The sequence below is a fragment of the Staurois parvus genome, unplaced genomic scaffold (assembly GCF_062004578.1).
Source record: "Staurois parvus isolate SC_StPar_1 unplaced genomic scaffold, SC_StPar_1.0 ptg000011l, whole genome shotgun sequence".
NCBI lineage: Eukaryota > Metazoa > Chordata > Amphibia > Anura > Ranidae > Staurois > Staurois parvus.
Genome location: NW_028317807.1, coordinates 35,254,274 through 35,274,761, shown reverse-complemented (window position 1 = coordinate 35,274,761; position 20,488 = coordinate 35,254,274). Strand labels below are relative to the sequence as shown.

At 44.2% G+C, this 20,488-nt stretch overlaps 1 protein-coding gene across 1 annotated transcript in view; it reads right to left on the bottom strand.

Annotated features, from left to right (window-relative positions):
* Positions 1-20,488, bottom strand: part of RBM44 (RNA binding motif protein 44) — a 127,916-nt gene that overhangs the window by 80,947 nt on the left and 26,481 nt on the right. The window contains exon 5 of the mRNA XM_089672659.1: positions 599-1,752. Within this exon, the coding sequence (XP_089528785.1) occupies positions 599-1,752 (1,154 nt within the window). The remainder of the gene's footprint in view (positions 1-598; positions 1,753-20,488) is intronic.

Genomic DNA, 20,488 nt, shown 5'->3' with positions numbered 1-20,488 from the left:
TAGATTAAATTTTTAAATGCCTGTTGTATATGCTTCCGCACAATTTAGCATAAAAGTGGTTGTAAATCTCAGACAAAATATGAAAAATATGAATAAAGAGCGTCCCTCTACAGTGTGTACTGGTCTTCATTAAGAGCACTGTCACTTCTGTTTGCTGCTTCGTTCCTTTGCTATCAGGAATCACTTCTGGCAAGTTTTCCTGACACCAATAGGAAAAATGGTGACAGGGGAGATTGTCAGCCTCAGCTCTGTTCCTGTGAGCTGTGTGGAAAGGGGGTGGGGGGGGGGGTGTCTCTTCCCTCCAATCAGCTCTCAGAGCTCTCCTCACTGTACTCTGCAGACTGTAGTCTCAGCTCTCCGCCCCTTTTTTTCTGAACTCAGACATGCTTTAGAAATTCAGTACTTTGCAGATAAACAGGTAGTAGGATTTTGTTTCATCTCCATCACCTGAGGCCAGTTATTTCTGGGTATATGTAAGGGTTTACAACCACTTTAAAATGTCAATATAGAACATACCCTCATCTCCTGTGTAATGTTTTGGCGTTTTGCCTGTAGCTTGCCCCTTTCATTATCAAAATGTAAAGAAACTGAAATTTACCTGAGAAAAGATTCCAGGAAGAGTTTGATCTGTATTCACATGCATCTCCTGCCAGTCTGTTTCTGTGGTCTGAGTTTCCTTATTTTGACAATTGATTAGCCAGGAAAAATCTGTGTTACAAGACACATTCTTCATTCTCTGTTGCTTGGCACTGTCATTCATTTCAAGACTGACTGCTCTTGACAAACTACTGGACACCAAATTTGGCGGTGCAACATATAAAGTGTTTTTTTGGTTGCACAAGTAATTGCTGGAAAGATCTTCAAGAGCTTCTTCGAAAAGACAGGATTCGGTATCACTATGGTCATCAAGGGAAAAGGGTGAACTAGATCTACTGTAGCTGCCACTTTTAATAGACAAGAATGTTTCATCATCACATATATCACTAGCTGAACATTCGTGATCTATGGGTTTTTCAAATTTGTCCTGTAAGGGTTTTTGCTGCTGACAAACATTTTGGCTATCTTTCTCCAGCGGTGCTTGACCAGGATCTTGAAAGTCTGAACACTTCTTACTTCCAGAAACAATGCCTTCCTTTGCAAACTTCGTGTGCTCAAAAGGGCCCCATGTTTCAGTAATGGTTTCCTCACTTTTGTGGAATATTTTGTCAGGCGGAACATAACTACTTGAAAAATGATCTGCAAAGGTAACCTGATCAGCACTAACCATCTGTTTTGCAGAACTGCAATGTGGCTCAACCTGTGAGAAGTGTACAGTCTCCTTATCAATATTTACTGTACTAAGATTAATAGAAGGAGCAGAATCATTCTTAAGTTTTTTTTCTTGAAGACATTCGGGTTCAATGGGCATAGCCTTGTGCTCTAAACCCATGGAAGCACGTGTTGTATATTTATACTTGGATATTTCACTTCTTGCTCTCTGCAGTTTAAGACAGCTGGCTTGATCAAACCAAAGGTTATCCTTGCAATTAACCACTTCCCTCACAAGCTCTCTAGAGTGGATGCTTGCATCTTCATGGGTATACAACTCTTCAGAGCACATCACAGTACCGTCTGGGCTTTCAGAGTGATCCATGATGGGATAGCAAACCTTAGAGTAATCTGTATCGGATTTATGATCAGTGTTTTTTGGATTATCCTCTAAAGAACAGTAGTCTCCACCAGGCCTGGCAAACAGCGGTAAATTAGGCTCACCTGTTTTAAGAGAACATAAAATTTCAAAACTATTTAGTAATAATCTGTATTTAGGAACTCTGTACACATAAAAAAAATATAGCATGCAGGCCACTAACATTTTAAACAAACATGGACTGAAATCTGGCAATGGGTAATTGCATTGGGGGGTATATTAAGCTAGTTAGCAACAAAGTCTGTAGGCTGTCCTAGACAGCTAACCACAACAAAGTGTAGTACTTGTGACAATATCAGTGCATATCAGTGATACTAAACCCATTTCAAAATCCTACCTCAGAAGGTCACAGCTATGGTGGAGGTAAGATAAGAGAAGAGAAGGATACCAGACAGCTGTAATGTTTGGCTCACATCTGTACGGGTGGTACCACTGCAGAACCTGCACAAATACCTGCAGCTGCACCACTCACACAGACGACATGGACACAGCTGATCACATGATGAGGAAAAAGGCCTATCACAGCGGCCTTTTACCACGTGATCAGCTGGGTCCAATGACACAGATCGCAAAGTAAATACAGTTGACAGTTATTGGCAGCACTTTCCTCACGCTGTGACAGCGTGAGGAAAGCACTGCTTATAACCGGCAAATGTAACAGAGAAGGATCTGTACTGATGATCAGGGCAATGATTATCAGTGTCGCCCACCTGTACACAGCAGTTCCACCCACCAGTGCTATCAGTCAGTGCCACCCATCAGTGCCCATCATTGCTGCATATCAGTGCCTCATCAGTGCCCACCAGTGCTGCCTCATCAGTGCCCCCTATCAGTGCCAATCAGTGCTGCCTTACAGTGTAGCCTCATCAATGCACATCAGTGAAGGAGGAAAATTACCTGTTTGCAAAATTTTATAATAGAAACAAAGATAACTTTTTTTCTCAAATGTTTTGCTTTTTTTTCGTTTACAGTGCAAAAAATAAAACATCCAGTGGAAATTAAAAAAAAACACCAAAAGAAAACTATTTGTGTGAAAAAAATGATAAAAAATGTAATATGGGTACAGTGTTGCATGACCGCGCAATTGTCATTCACAGCGATAGTGCTGAAAGCTGAAAATTGGCCTGGGCAGGAAGAGGGTGAAAGTGAGCAGTAGACAAGTGGTTAAAGGTTTCCTTGACTATAAGAAAAAAAAAATTTTGAGAAACACGGTTATGAGGTACAGTACAGGACAGGGCAAAATATCCTCGATGACAGCTTGTACGGAGAACAAAAAGAAACTTACTCTTGCGAGTAGAAGCTGTAGCTACCAACAGCCTGACAACACATAGGAAGTGCAGGGAAATCTTGCCATATTTAGGAGCAGGACAGTGGGAAGGCAGGAGAAGACCCTCACTGAGCTGGTAGGAAGAAACCACCTTTAGTAGAAAGTCTTGGTTTCAAGAGGACTTTAGTCCTGTTCAGTAAGATAATGTTCCTTACAAGAAAGGGCCGCCAGCTCAGATACATGCCAACAGAATGACTACTAGCAATGAACCTTTCATGTGAGGTCTCCCAAGAGGATATCTCTGAATGGTTCAAAGGAGGCCTTTAGTGTACAGAGAGCACAAAGTTCAAATCCCAAGGTAACAAAGAAGGTTGAATTGAAGGATTAATATGAGTAACTCCATGAAGAAAAGTCTTGATTATGGAGTGTGAAGCAAAAGGTTTCTAAAAAAAGAATGTATACGGCAGAAACTTGTCCCTTCGAGGGTACTCGGGGCTAGAAAAGGACAATATACAAATAACAGTCTTCCCTGGAACTGGATGGATGTCTGTCCTTGCACCAGGAAATTTAGGGCTTCCATGGGCTTTAATAGATTTTACAGGAGGTAGATTTTCTTGCTCTGTGAAAGGTGGAGATCCTGAATCATATATACCCCTATACTTTAGAACATGGGTTTCAACAGCCATTAAAACCAGCAACTGAGAATCAAGGTAGCATAGGGGCCTTGTTCCAGTAAATTTGACCTGTTTGGTCCTCCAAGAGTCAGAGTATGTCTGTGTACCAAATCCTACTAGACCAATTCAGTGTGATGAGAATCACCAGAACCTTTTTAATCTCCATGTTGTACAGTGTTCAAGGGAAAATCTTTTCTGTAGGAAACGCAGATTAGCTTGAACGTCCAAACAATAAATCCAGCAAAGGCTAGAGAATCCCTTGCCCTGCCACTTTGTGTTGCTTGTTGTATATGGAGGCCCTGATGCCCATATCACACTCCCCCCACAGATGAAAGATTCAGCTAGATCTTTGGGTGCAGAGACCACTCTGAGTTTATGCATTGACGGCACAGAAGTCCGCCTACCAATCGTTCTCACCAGGGACATGGATGGTAAAGAAAGCTGGAATGTGAATTTCCACCAAGAAGAGGTTCAATTTAGCTAACCTGAGAGCAGCTTGGTTATTGTACCCCCTTATGGTTTATGTAGGATACTGCTGTGGCACAGTTTGACTGTACCCTGACCAAGTGATCTTACAAAAGTGGGAGGGGGGTGTCTGGTGCTGTACAGGTAATCTGATTGCACTCTCTTCCAGCATGTTGATGGGGAGTCTTGACCCCATTGTCCAGGTCCCCTGGACAGTTGGGGAACACAACTGATAATGCTTGAGTGTTGTCACCACCTTCCAGGGCATGGGAAGGAATGACTTTGACTACAGTGCAGGGTTGGAGATCCACCATGCCATGGAGAAAATGGTCTGGCTGGATAGACAAATGGGATGGTACAGAGAGTGGATCTTTTTCTTCTACAAAGGTGAGGATATTGAGTTGAAGAGTACTGGAGTTAAACTGGGATAGGGGTCAGCCTCAAAAGGAAGCTACTATTAGTCCCAGAACCCTCAGGTCTGCATGTGGGACCTTGAGGAAGAAATACTTTCTGAAGGAAGATTATGGCTTGGGCTGTGTCCAAAAGTAGACCTAGACAACCCAGATAAGTGTGAGGACTGAAGGGCAGACTTTACAAAAGGGATTAACCAGCCAAAAAAAGTGTGAAGGAACTCAAACAGTCCTTTGGATGCCGGCTGTGGAGGCAGAGGTCTTTGAAAATAAGTCTCATTTACAAACCAAGAACACAGCTGGGGGGGAGAGACAAGGTTCGCTCCTAGATATGCCATGTGGTCTGAAAAAAAAAAATAAAACCACATTCTTACAAACCCCTTTGGTGCAAACAAAGTCACCCAAAAATACATAGATCTTTTTAGATTTGGTTCGAACCAGAAATATAGGTAATCTGATTATCAATAGAACACATTGCAAAACAGTACATGCTAATAGCTACCTTCATTTTATCTGTTCACACCAAAGACTATCTATATAACACTCCATGTGGCCATTTTAAAGGGTGCAGATGCAAATGTACTACTAATGGGTGTGTTGTAACCACAAGCTAAAGCATGTGATTTTTAGCTTTTGTCAGCTTTTAAGAGCACAAATATCCTCTAAAACTTCTATCAGGAGCATTTAATCAATCCACAAAACTAACCCTAGAAGATAGTTTAATCTTTTCATGTATGAATTCTGAAAGCCACAGTCAGGATGTTTTTCCTCAGCGTTTCCATTGCCGTTTGGGCATGGAAAGGAAAACATTTAACTTCTTTTGAACATATTTTCTTCAAGGAGTTCTACACCTATCCACTTGAGTGGACTGCATGCTTTTGAGTCTTAAATTGAAGACTTGATTCGGATGATATTTTGTCCACTATCCTATAGGTGTTGTTGTCATGCACTGCATTTAAGCTGAGCTCTACAAAATATAAAAAAGACATTAAAGCGGCAGTGAAGTCTCCTGGAATTTATTTTTTTTTTTTCATTATTCCTCTGCAGGTTTAACCACTTTCCAAGCAGGCCAATTCATACATGTAAAAAATCTGCATTATTTGGCAGAGGACCTAGAGAAAAACACAAATTTTTTGAAAAACACTTTAATGAATTTTTGTTAACCGGGGGGGGGGGGGGGGGGGGGGGGGGGGGTGTCAGAGATGGCGACCGGAGCGGCAGCTTAATCAGGAACTCCGTCGCCCCATAACTTACTCCGCTGCCATCCAGGCGGCAGCTGGCTCTACAGGGGCATCGGACCCGCTGCTGGGGCGGCTTGTAGGTGGCTCCCTGACCTCTCCATTGGCTTCAGGGGCCACATCAGGCTGAGGCACCTATAATTAAGGCCTGGAGGCCCACCATAGTGGGCATGGGGCCCCGTCGGGCCTACTCAATCTGCTCCCTTTCTATAGGGGGCGAATCAGAGGCTCCTGTGTCCCCCTCTTGCGGATTTCCACCATTACAGTCCGCCTGGCCTGGCAGTCGCAGACCCGCATGCCCCACTTGTTGCTGGGATCCTTCTGGGGCTTGCGCCCGCTCTGCCTGGGACTCCATCACCCTAAGGAAGGTACAGTTACAACTTCAGCCTATATTTACCCCTCCCGCCACTGTGATAATTCAACTAGAGCAACATATGGATCTGGCGACTAGTCTTGGAGGGTCATGAACAGGAGGTGGACGATCTGCATGCTGAGCTGGACACTTTAAAGGATAAATTGGAAGATGTTGAGAATAGAGCTCACAGGGACAACCTTCGCATCCGCGGGATTCCTGAGGTAATTACTGATTTACAGGGCACTGCTACCGCTCTATTCCAGGAACTGGCTCCTGAGATCCCCTTGGAGCGACTGGAATTTGACCGTATCCACAGAGCTTCAGCTCCTAAACCCACGGAGGGCCCTCCCAAGGACATTATCATTAAGTTCTATTTTTACCGTACCAAAGAGCGTCTACTACAGAACACTCAGAATCGTCCGGCCCTGGAATTTCAGGGCAACTCCATTCAGCTGTTTGCAGATTTGTCTCCAGTCACAATTGTGAAACTTTGTACCCCGAGACCCTACCTTCAGTTTCTACAATCAGCTGACATCAAATATAGATGGGGTTTCCCTTTCAAGCTCTCTTTCTCCTTTCAAGGTCGTCGGTTCCAAGCTTCTTCACATGCGGATCTTCGCCGTCACTTTCAGGAACTGAAACTGGAACTGCCACACTCCCAGACTGAGGAGGCTACAGTTTCTACACGAGCAAAGGGTTCCCAGTCTTCACGTAAATCATCTCCTCCAAGCCAGAGTAGCTCTCAAGCTCTTCGATCTTTACAGGACCAGTGTTTCCAGGAAGTTTCTGCGACATTCTGTGTTCAGTTGGGTATTCACATTTGTTTTTTACTTTTTGAGGTGCGGGCGACACTGCCCACAGGTGTTACTATGCAGATAAGTAATGTAGCACTCGCTCTGCTGAGGCCTGCGCCTCAATAGCCGTGTTAGTTCTGTTTACGGTAGATGTTTCTATTTCTGTTATTGTTGATGGGCGGAACTGGCGGTGGATCTCAGGCCGTAGGTGTGACTGTTTACTGGGCTGACCCATGGGTGGACTCACTCTTCTGGTTATCTTGGAGCTTCTCCATCTTTGAAGTTTTGGCCGATCATGATTCCTATTGCCTCACTAGCCACTCATAGATCACTTGTTAGTGGGTTTATTAGCCCAAGATGTTTGCTTAGTACTTTCCTGTTTTAACTAAGCTGAGTAGTGCCGGTGGATTGTGTCCCCCTCCGAGCTGGTTAGTGGACTGGATTGGTGTCCTGCACACTACTCAGCCTCTTTGTGGGTATATCACCCACAGTTGATTGTTACAATGTTTGTACTAATATGTTTCATATGAATATTGATTGTATACCAGATGGTTTCTCGTTTTCTTCCTTTTTTTCCACCTTCTTCCTCTCTTGGTTTCTTGTTATGTGTGTTTTTATAAATTTTTTGTTCAGGGCTCCTGGGGATCGTGGTGGAGATGATCTTTTTCCTTTGACTGCCATGTCGCTGAACTGGTTATCTTTGAATGTTCAGGGAATGAACTCCCCACAAAAACGGGTAAAGATATTTAATTTTCTCTGGGCTCGACATGTCTATATTACTTGTCTACAGGAAACTAATTTCTCAACTACCTCCACCCCAAAATATTTCGATGCATAACACCCTCAGGTTTTTCAGGCTACTGGCCCTACAAAACAAAGGGGAGTTCTTGTTGCTTTTCACAGCAAAACCCCATTTGTTTGTGTGAAGCCTATTGCTGACCCAAGCGGCAGGTATCTTATTACAGGGCACGATTCATGTATAGATGTTACAATACTGACCTATTATGCTCCCAATGTCAACCCTGGACCCTATCACATATCTGCTCCCTCCTGGCAGTCCATCAATGGGGTACTCTTCTGATGGCAGGAGATTCCAATTTAGTATTAAATCCTTCCCTAGATAAATACCCTGCGGAGAACTCCAATTCTTCCACTTCAGCTAAATCCTTTACGTTACGTACCCATGACATGGTAGATCTATGGAGTGAGTTCCATCCCCGGGGGGAAAGACTATACTTTCTATTCTCACCCTCACTCTAGAATTGACCATGCTTTTGTTTTACGTAAACATCTTCCTTTGGTGCATTCCGTCTCTATCCTCATGGTTCCGTGGTCTGATCATGACCTCATTTTGGTGATTTGTCGATCTCTCCTCTGTAAGCCATCGTACTCCTCTTAGATTATGAAGGACTCCCTGCTTCCGCTGAAGGAGATTCAGGCGGAACTACTGCGCAAATCCCAAGAATATTTTCAGCTAAACTCGGGTTCTGTCTCTTCTTCGGTGACGTTGTGGGAGGCTTATAAGGCTGTTCTTAGGGGCCATATTATTCAGATAGCTTCAAGGCGGAAGAGAGATAGACAACATAAAGAGCATCAGCTTGAATCAAAGCTAGCTTCTGCGTCTACTCAATTTAAGCAGGTACTGACCCCATCGAACCATAGGTTATTAGATCAGGCCCGTCTGGAACTGGATCTCTGTTTGACTCATGAGGCCGAGCGCTCTTTGCGTTTGACGCGCCAGAAATGGTATAGTAAAGCAAATAAACCAGATTCCATGTTAGCACGTAGATTACGCTTTTACGCACCACCCTAAAACGATTTTTCTACGCACTCGTCAATGTTCTTACAAGTAACCCTGTAGAAGTGTTGGAGGAATTCCAGCATCGACTTGCCAGACTTTATAAGGATCCCACACGGGCTGATTCCCAGTCTCTGACTTCTTGTCCCATTTGTATTTGCCTACTTTGACTCAGGTGCATAAGGACCTGATGGATTGTGATGTTTAAATATCGGACGTTTTGCAATGCATTACGGATCTGAAGACGGGCAAACGGCTAGGTCCAGATGGATACACGGCTTTATATTACAAGGAATTAGCTGCTGTGCTTGCTCCTCACCTTGCCACTATGTACAATGCAGTGAAGGGAGGTTCGATTTTTTCCCGACTGACTGCTAATGTGGCTATGATCCCAAAACCGGATAGAGATCATTCCTCATGGGCAAATTACAGGCCAATTTCTCTTATTAACATTGACATGAAAATCATAAAGATCTTAGCCACTCGTTTGAATTCTTTCCTTTCTTGTCTGATTAAGAAGGACCAGGTGGGTTTTGTCCCCCACAGACAAGCAGGTGATACCAGACGCATTTTACAGTTACAACATCTGGCTCATACTCGCAAAATTGATATGATGCTCTTATCTCTAGATATCAACAAGGCCTTTAACACTTTGTCCTGGCCTTATGTCAATCCTTCACCATTTTGGCTTTGGTCCCTTGTTCTTGCGTTGGATTTCTTCGCTATATACGTCCCCCCAAGCAAAACTCAAATATTACGGTTTTGAGTCCTCAACGTTCTCGATCAGCAGGGGAACTAGACAAGGTTGCCCACTTTCTCCCATACTATTTATTTTGGCTTTAGAACCTTTGGCAGAAGCCATTCGTATGCATCCTGATATTAAGGGAATGGATGTAGCTGGTTCTCAACATAAGTTCTCTGTTCGCTGACGATATATTGTTGTCAGTTACAAATCCGGGGGTTACTTTGCTACTTGCGGTTTTGGATTCCTTTGCAGTTCTCTCAGGCCTCCTTGTCAACCCTGCCAAATCCAAGGCTGTCGATTACCCTTTCACCATCAATGTTGGCAACTCAAAACATTTGTTCCCTTTTCAATGGCTTTCGGCCCTGCCGTATTTAGGAATCAAGCTCACTCCGACTTATGACGGACTCCATCGGGCTAATTTCCCCGCTGTCTTTAGTGATATGACAGATGTGGTCCTCCTGTTCTCACTATCCGCTTTCATGGATCGGTAGAATCAATGCGATCCGTATAACTTTTCTTCCCAAATTATTGTACGTGTTTCGAGTTCTACCAGTTCCTGTTCCCCCACATATATTACGTATTCATCAGCGAAAACTCCTGTCTTTCATTTGGGGCTCCTCTCGACCCAGAATTAGAAAACAAATCTTAATTGCCCGTAAGACCGAGGGTGTGTTATCTGTTCCAAATCTTCAGGCTATGTGGGTGCCAGTATTGCCCCCTTAGCCCATCTCCATACATCTCGCAATACTCCCTTGTGAGCTACTGTAGACTTGATGGATTCCCACCCGATACCACTCTCTTTGCCGTGGCTTCCTCCTATTCATCGCCCTTCATTCCTTAGTCTGACGTTGACGCTTGGTCTTTGGGATTCTATTAAATATTCCGCTGGTCTCATTTCCGGCCACCTACCATTACTACGTTTGCTACATAATCCATTATTTCCCTCAGGTCATGACAATCCCGGACAGTTTGCTTGGTGGCTAGACCATGGCTTCCACGATGTACATTCCTTGCTCTCTCCCACTCAGACACTCATCTTTGAAACTCTGCGCTCTTCTTATATCACATTGCGGGAGCATTTTGGCTACCTTCAACTCCACCACTTTATCAATACATTAATACAGACGCATTCGGGACCCTACAGGTTGACCCCCTTTGAAAGTCAATGCAGACATAGACCCCATGCTCTGGGTTTAATCTCTCTGGTCTACTCCTCCATTATTTCTTATAGAACGCCTCCGGTCCGTTCTTATCAGCGTTGGCAGTCGGAACTCGGGGGCACTCTGGATCAGCAGAATTGGCGGATCATGACCCAAGCATTATCTAAATGTTCTAGGAATGTTATTCTAGAAAATGCCTATTAAAAAAAGGTTCTTTATAGATGGTATTACACGCCTGCTCGTCTGGCATCGTTTTATCCCCACATACTCCCCAACTTGCTTTCGGGGTTGTCAACAAATAGGCACCATGGTCCATATTTGGTGGACTTGCTCTAAGGTTTGCAGATTGTGGGTCAGGGTTTATGCCCTTCTCCGCACTATGTTTCACACAGATATTAAGCGCAACCCGTATGAAGCGCTCTTATTTAAACCACTAGTGGGCCTACTTCGTCCTGAACGGCAGCTGGCATCGCAACTATTCATACCTACCAAGCTGAAGATCACGAGGGCTTGGAAGACTCCCCTCTTCGAGGCTGTCAAGAATCGGATGAACTATATGTTTAATGAAAAGCTGACGGTTATACTGTTAGACATCCATACAAAGTTCCTGCAGACCTGGCGTCCCTGGCATGATATAGCCCAACCGTCGAGAATCGACCAGTCCCTCTTATTATAAGATTTACATATTTTATTTTTCTTTTCCATCACGGTCCCCCTGGGGCCCTTTTCTTTGTTTTTTTTTGTTTTTGTCTCCTTTCTCTTCGTTCTTCTTTCCTTCTGTTTAGTCTGTCTTTACGATATTTGTGCTGATTGTAATTTCTGCCTCGAGTATCGGGAGCCCAGAATATAGAGTATCAATATGCATTCAGTGAGGCTTCATTTTCCATCTTCCCTGCCTTCTGTATGCAGACATAGTGACAACTTTTTCTTTTAGTTTATTATGTCATTGGTCTCTAAATGTCTACCATTTTTGCAACTTATTTTGTTTTCCTTTTTTATATACGGCACTTGTGTACGAAGTTTATTTTCTTGTCTTTCCATCAGTACATACTCTATTATTCATCAGAAAACATGTATGTTTTATTTCTGTCGGTCAGTGCATCTGTTTTTGACTGATTCTCTGATGTTATCTATTCTGCAATAAAATTCTTTGTAAAAGAATTTTAGTTAACAGAAACTCAATATTAGTATCCAATTGTTGGTAAAATACAAAAGATGGTATGCCGAGTAAAGATACACCAAACGTGGCACACTTTAAAGTTGTGCACGTACGTGGAACGGCGACAAACTACGGTACATTAAATAATTCATAGGCAACACTGTAAAGTGGTAGTAAAAATCCCCTACAAGGCAATGGTATAATGTGCTAGTATGCATCTTCACCCATTCTTCCGGGTTCGCGGGTTCCGGCAGTGTGAATGGCCAAGCCGCGATGATGTCAGTTCTGCGCATGCACGCAGGAGTCCTAAGCCATGACAGAGCACTCTAAAGGATCAGCACTGGTATGCCGTTGCTTCAAAGCGCATGCATCGGTGACATCACCAGGTGCCAAAAGAGCACATCTCTCTAAACGGTACAAGCTTAGGAGATATTCATTTTACCTACAGGTAAGTTATATTATAAGCTTACCTGTAGAAGGAAAAAAAAAAAAAAAAAAAAAAAACCACAACACACACACACACCACACACAACAAGGGGACTTTACTACCACTTTAAAAGCCTTGACAGGTTAATAATTTAGAGTTAACCAAGAGCTCTGGTGCCAGAATTATTGCTTTCACTGACGTTTGCAGTGATATCTCACATGTTTACATGTGTGTGGGACTGATGCTTGCATTTGCCTTTGTGCGCGAGTACGGGTTGCTTTGAAAAACGTAATCCAGTGGCTATACAGCCACTAGGATTATTTTTACAATGAAGGGAATCGCCAGATATAAAAAAATAATACCAGGAACATGGTTGTAGCCCCAACCATAACCCCAGTATAACCATCTCAATACCAGGACATACAGTGAAGGGAATACGTATTTGATCCCCTGCTGATTTTGAATGTTTGCCCACTCACAAAGAAATGATCAGTCTAAAAATCGAATGGTAGGTGTATTGTAACACTGAGACAGAATAGCAACACAAAATTCAAAAGAGATGCAGGTCTAACAAATTATGAGCTGATTTGCATGTTCATGAGGGAAATAAGTATTTGATCCCCTATCATTCAGAAGGATTTCTAGCTACCAGGTGTCTTTCATACAGGTAACAAGTTGAGATTAGAAGCAGTCTCAAAGGAAGTGCTGCTAATCTCATTTTGTTACCTGTATAAAAGACACCTGTCCACAGGAGCAATCAAACAATCAGATTCCAAACTCTCCACCATGGCAAAGAGCTGTCCAAGGATGTCAGGAACAAGATTGTAGACCTACACAAGGCTGGACTGGGCTACAAAACTATCGCCAAGCAGCTTGGTTAGAAGGTGACAACAGTTGGTGCAATCATTCGCAAATGGAAGAAACACAAAACAACTGTCAGTCACCCTAGGTCTGGTGCACCATGCAAGATCTCACCTCGTGGAGTGTCAATGATGAGAACAGTGACGAATCATCCCAGAACTACACGTGAGGATCTTGTCAATGATTTCCAGGTAGCTGGGACCACAGTCTCCAAGAAAACAATGGGTAACACTACGCCGACAAGGATTGAAATCCTGCAGTGCCCACAAGGTCCCTCTGCTCAAGAAAGCAAATATCCAGGCCTGTCTGATGTTTGCCACTAAACATCTGAATGATGCAGAGGAGGACTGGTTGAAAAAGTGTTGTGGTCAGATGAGACCAAAATCGAGTTCTTTGGCATCAACTCGCTGTGTTTGGAGGAGGAGGAATGCTGCCTATGACCCCAAGAACACCATCCCAACTCTCAAACATGGTGGTGGAAACATTCTGCTTTGGGGGTGATTTTCTGCTTAGTGGTCAGTATAACTGCACCAGGGACGATTGACGGGGCAGTGTACCGTCAAATCTTGGGGGAGAACCTTCTTCCCTCAGCCAGGGCATTGAAAATGGGTCGTGGATGGTTGTTCCATCATGACAATGACCCAAAACTCACGGCCAAGGCAACAAAGGAGTGGCTCAAGAAGAAGCACATTAAGGTCCTGGAGTGGCCTAGCCAGTCTCCAGACCTTAAATCAGATTGAAAATCTGTGGAGGGAGCTGAAAGTTCGAGTTGCCAAACGTCAGCCACCAAACCTTAATGACTTGGAGAAGATCTGCCAAGAGGAGTGGGCCAAAATTCCTCCTGAGATGTGTGCAAACCTGGTGGCCAACTACAGGAAACGTCTGACCTCTGTGATTGTCATCAAGGGATTTGCTACCAAGTACTAAGTCATGTTTTGTGAAGGGGATCAACTATTTATTTCCCTCAAACATGCAACTCAGCGCATAATTTGTTAGACATGCATTTCTTCTGAATTTTGTGTTGCTATTCTGTCTCAGTGTTACAATACACCCAACATTTGATTTTTAGACTGATCATTTCTTTGTGAGTGGGCAAACATTCAAAATCAGCAGGGGATCAAATACTTATTTCCTTCACTGTATAAACACATACAGCAGTATTGAGGTGGTTAAGTCACAATGTACTAGGATGCACCGCATTCTAGTGAAGTATGTTAGACTTGCCTGCACAGGGAGCCCTTCAGCGCTGCGCTGTCACAGCCTCCTAAGGACCGCAGCACGTCCATATTCACTCTGTCTACCTTTCAGGATTGGCTGCTTGAATGGCTGGGCACAGGAGTCACATTACCGCGGCAAACAGTGTGGGCCATGAATGTGGCCTAAGCTGTGCATTTGCAAGCTCAGATCACATTAATGCTGAAAGGCAGGGGGGCATTTATGAGAGAAGAGACCACTAGGCTCTCTTCTGTTATAAAACCCTGCCTGTCAACAGTTTTTGAAATTTGGACTTTACTACTACTTTGCCTGTTACTCACATAATGGCATTATGTAAGCTATTGCTAAGCTGCTCAGCCTTTCTGGCTTTAAAAAAAATTTTTGTTGCACTTACAATGCCTTACCAGTGGATGACAGAGTATGCAATGACTCCCTAGTGTCTATTGTACAGGGTGATATGTAACTAAACAATCAGAGCTCATGCACATACAAGAAAACAGCTTTTACACAACAGACCACTGTAGTGACCACTATGCATTAAAGGGTTAAAATGGTTGTAAACCCTTACATATACCAAAATTCTTCTACATAAGTTGTACATGTTTATTTGCAGTCTTCACTCCTCTATATCCAAAGTACAGAATTTATACAGCTTGCCTAAGTTTCCAGAGAGCAGGGGGTGGGGAGATGAAGTTACTCAGTGAGCAGAGCTGATTGGAGGGAAGGGACCATTCCTTCACATGGCACACAGGAAGAGAGCTGAGGTGTCAATTACAGGCTTTGTGCTGGAACTCCCTCCTGTCACCTTTTTTCTCTTGAAGTCAGGAAAACTTGGCAGAAGTGACTAGGGCAGATAGCAGATCAACAAGACAGCAGATATAAATTACACTTAGTGCTCTAGATTGAGACAAGTACACGCTATAGGAGATGCTTTGTTCACATTTCATATCTGAGGTTTATAACCATTTTAACGAATACATATGGATGTTTAAAGACTAAAGCTACAGAAACACTGAGGTTCACTACTAATTACAGTGAACACCACAAAATAATTAGATTTACATTGGATATATTTTGGTTTATACTTAAAGAGTAACTCAACTTTTGTTGAGAAAAAAAAAATTATTCCTCTCTGGGTGATCTATGTACATTGTGAAACCTTTAACAAGCTTTGTTGCAGATTCCTACCTTTAGTTATTCTGAAGAAATAGATGTTTGTTTGTGTCCATATGGAGAGTGAATCTCTAATGAGTAAAGTGGCAGGGTCTGCATCCTTTTAGACACGATTTCCCTTTGGGAGCATCTCACCTATATGACATTTTTGTTGTAAGGGATGCCAAAATCTGGCTTGTATCTTCGTGCAGATTTCTGGGAAAGTCAGTGAGCCAATCACAAAAGCAGGAAATGACAGACCTGGGGGGACATTCTGTACACCATCTGTGTACAGAATGCCTCAAGGTAGCCATATTGCATTTTACAGCACTTTGAAGTCGGAAGTGACGAAACGCGTCAGGCAATGACGTCGGATGTAGATCGGAAGTTGGAGCAGCCATCTTATAAGAGGTTTTTGAATGTTTAAATGCTGATGCTGAGGAGATGTGCTATATGCTGTTATGTTGCTTTTGCTTCCAGGAATATTACTGATTGAAAAGAGCCATTTATAGTTCATGCTGGTTATTACCTATGTTATGATGCCATTGGAAGACTAGAATATTGCTGATTGAGAAGAGCCATTTATAGTCTATGCTGGTGGATTAATGCAGTCCGGTAAGGTGCATGGTCTGTGAGGTGGTGGAGAGTATTCACGCAGCACTGGTGGTTTTAATTGAGAAGTGAGGGGAGCACGAGAGTACATAATTTTGATAAGGATATTACACTATAATTCACTTTTTTCGGAGGTAAATCTACGAATGGCAGGACGGGATAAGAAGCTGAATTTTGGAGAAATTAGTTGGTGGAATGTGTCAAAAAGGTTATTTTCAAGTAAACAGAAGGTAAGAGTAAGGATTACAGGCATATAGAAGTGGACATATGGATGAGTGACACTTGGGAGAATGAAGGATTAATCATATATGGAGGAAGAATATTAAATAAGAAGACGCTGAGAAAGACCTCTGATTTTGATAGTGCTCTGGAACTGCAGATGCCAAATTTTTGTCCCTAGATTGACTGCAAAACTGAGAAAACTCTGCAATGACAGGGCTATTGGAATGTGCAGGTAAGCGTCTCTACGAGGTCTATAGACGCCATGAAAAAACCTGGAGTCAGTAGTTTCCTCATCGAAAAAACTGTGTCCATAAGGAAGCACTTGTATCGAATGGACCTGTTGAGGATATTTAGATCCAGAATTACACAAAACCTCCCGGAGGGTTCCTTGACAAGATAAATATGTGACTAGAAACCCTGACCCTCCTGTTCCCTGGGAACCTGAACAATTGTCTTTATATCAGTTCCTCTAAAAGGGACGTCCCTGCCAGTGCCTTTGTCAATTACCTGATGGGAGACTGAAATGATGAGGTTGGCCTCACTTGTGTCACTAGCCCTGACCCCGCTGGAGTTGGAACAGAGGGAGTCTAGGACCCAGGGAAACAAGAGTGCCATTAGTTGTTGTTTGCAGCTCTTGCAGAAGAAGACCTTGGAAGGCTGATGATCCTCTGATTTTGGCACAGTAGTAGTAGGCAGAGCAGGTTTTGCAGATTGCCAGGCGTGCACCAGAGCAAGGCAGGTAGTGAGGACAAGAGACAGAAGCAGTGTTATGAAATAGCCAGGATCATCAACAGTTGGGCAGCATGGTACAGAATCAGAAGGAAAAGCCAAGGTCAGGAGCAGAGCTGAAGTCAGGAACCAGTATCAGGAGAACAATCAGAGTCAGGTGAGGAACTAGTCAGGTCAGCAACAAAGGAATCACACAAGCACAAGCAGGACACGGGGGAGCTGAAGACCAGTCGGCACTGAACATGAGCAGAGGTACTCCTTAAATAGGCCGTCAGGCGCCAATCTTTGTCGTGTGTGTGTGCGCGATCGCGCATTCCTGCGCGCATGCACACAACCGGCAATTCTTCTGCTGGAATTCCTATGCGCATCTCCGATCGCGATTCTTTTTGCCGGAAATCCCTTCTCAAAAACAGTCTCGGAAACCGTCTTCTCCTGGTCCCTTGGGAGATTGGCAACGAAAAACCTTTTTGGAGGAACTTCTGAAAACTCCAGACTGTAACCTTGAACGATGATGTTTTTGACAAACGAGCTTGACGTTGCCTCTTCCCACCGTGGAAGGAAAAACAGAAGCCTTCCCCCCCATCCGGTGGGGACCATCACTGGCTCTTTGCAGACTGCACTTGAGGCCTGAAGAGCACCCCTCCTTTTCCTCTTTTCTTTAAAGGCTTCCAACTTCTCTTCTGGCTCTGCAAAAAAAGTATGAAAAAATTACTCTTGAGCAGCTGCTGCTGCTTCTTTGCCGGAAAGGCTTTCTGCTTATCTGCCATCCTGTCGAGAACGACCTCGAGGTCCGAGCCAAACAGCAGGTCACCTGAAAAGGGAATTCCACACAACTTGACTTTTGAAGCCATATCTCGGGTCCTCGTCTTGAGCCAAATGGCTCATCTAGCAGAGTTAACCAGAGCCAAGGACTTGTCCGACATCCTAATTGACTCGGCTGAAGAGTCTGCCATATATCTTCCTGCCCTCAGAAGGGTTGGGAAGGATTCTAATAACTCTTCTAGAGGTCCCTGCCTCCACGTGCTCCTTGAACTGGTTGAGTCAATATTCTAAATTCCTGGCCACTACCGTTGCAGCCACTCCAGGCTTAAGATTGGACAGAGTGGAGCCCCATGCTTTGAGGAGGGAATCCATTGCATCCTTGAGGATACCCATATCCTCAAAAACGCCAAGTCAGTACGCCTGGACACATGCGAAAAGGCAGCATTGCCTTTTGGCTTTTTATTCCAAACCCAGGACTCATACTCAAAAGGGAAATCTCCTTCTGAAGGATTTGGAAAAAAACTGACTTTTCTTTGGATCCTTCCACTCTTTTACTGCTTCAAAACAGGACTATATGGACCGGAAAGACCCTGCGTTTGATCTCGTCCAGGCCCTCATACATTTTATCATGAACAGATAGCTGTACTTTATCCTCCTGAATCTCAAGGGTGGTGTAGATTTCCTTTAGAAGCTCATCCACCTCCTTCAATGCCAATTTGTATCTGGAGGACATTGCCACTTCCGTTTTCCCCTCATTGTCTGAATCCCTAAGGGAGAGAAGGATACTTTCTCTACCCTCATCGTCTGAATCCCTAAGGGAGAGAAGGATACTTTCTCTACCCTCCTTGGAGTCGGTAGCCTCTAACCACCTTGAGGTGGACAGCAGAGGGTTGGCTAGGGTGCTCTGCTGAGAATTTGACAAAATTTCCTGGTATCTTGTCCACTAAGGAGTGAAAAACGAACCCAATGTCTCAGTTAGCTCTTTTACTGAAAGACTAACTGCTCATACTGCAGCGAGGATTCTTCCTTGACCAAATCGCCAATGCAAGACCTGCACAAGGGTCTTGACCAGGAATCTCAGAGGATTCTTACAGGAGGGGCACTTTCTAGGAGAAACTCTTACCCTAGGTTCACACCTAAGAATTTTCTGCAGCGTTTTGTAGAAACGCAGTACAGTCCATTTAACATGATTTCCTATGGGACATGTTCACGTCTCCACGTTTTCAACTGGTGCGTTTTTGGAAAGGGTTGGACTTTTTTTCCCCGCAAAAAACTGTATTTGATTCTATAGACTTCAATGGAAATGCTGCATAAAAGCATGTATTGCGTTTTTGCCATGTTTTAAATCTGCCTAGCAACGAGAAAAAAAAAAAAAAAAAAAAAAAAAAGAGGAAAGAGGGAGACGGAGACAGGGAGAGAGAGAGCGAGCAAGAAAGGAGACGGAGACAGGGAGAGAGAGAGCAAGAAAGGAGAGAGCGAGAGAAAGAGCGCGAGAGAGAGAGCGCGAGAGAGAGAGCGCGAGAGAGAGAAAGAGCGAGAGACCACCAAGCTGAAAAACTGAGTGGCGTTTACCTCAGAAGAACAGCAGCAGATTTCACAACTAAAAAGGACAGGAAGGACCATAAAAAGACCCCACAGCCCATCAGTAAGGATATCAAGGGCACCACTGCACCCCCTTACCTGGGCCTGGCTGGTGCAAGAGGCACCTGCTTCCACCACCACCTCCTCTGGGTCCTTCATGCTGCAGAGTGCACAGCGGATGCCTTAGGGACATCTAGTCCTTTAAGGCTGCTTCCTGGCATCTCCCCCAGAACCGGAAACCAGTCAGCTGACTTGCCCCTCCCGCCTGCGTTCCAGCAGCCGGAACCACTTCCACCACACCCGTCAGAAGCCCTGCTTCCTGAAACAGCATTACCCACTGCCTGGAACTCAGAGTCAACATGCAGAGCTCAGAAGCACCGAGGGATCCTCCGGACATCAAGGCCACACACCACCAAAACTCCAAGCACAAGACAAGACCTCCAGCTGGTCATTACTCCCCCGAGCAGGAAAGAGGCAATGGAGCACCTCTCACCTGTCAGTGGGGATGCTGGGATGGTCACAAGAAGCAACTCCACCAAGGTAAGCCACTACAACCCTCTGCATCTGGAGAGAGCGCAGCCCCCTTCTGGTTCCCTGCAGCACGTTCATCATGGCAGAGCAAACACAAAGACTGAAGGCATGGGGGCTGTTTTTTTGAAGTTTGGCTGTAGTGTTTCCTAGAAGGGGTGGAGCTACACTCTCCAGGTGCTGTCCTGAAAGGAGAGATGAGAAAAAAAAAATTTTCCGAAAACAATTCAGTGTTTGCCTGCACACCTGGCTGTGCTATGAAAGGGGGGATTACTTGCTGATCCCAAGTTGGAGGGCAGCCATAATGGGATTGCAAGAATATCTTGGGGATGTTTGGGCCCTGATTCTTGGGGTCTGATGTGATATTCTAGTGCTGGTACTAGTGCCGTTGAGGTTTGCCAATTCACCCTTGGGGTATATGGCGCTGCTTGTGGCTATCTAGTTTTCAGAGTTCCTTATTCTTTTAGGAGGGACGGTTTCCTCATCCGATTCGGTCGCTGATCCACTACTTTCGAAGGGTTCGTACGCCGAATCTGAATCAGATGGTGAGAATTCCCTTCGCCGCTGCTCTCATCTGTTATACTGAGGACTTGAAATTACTCCTCACTAGTGTACCCTTTTTGGACATAGCTGGCTTTGGTGACACC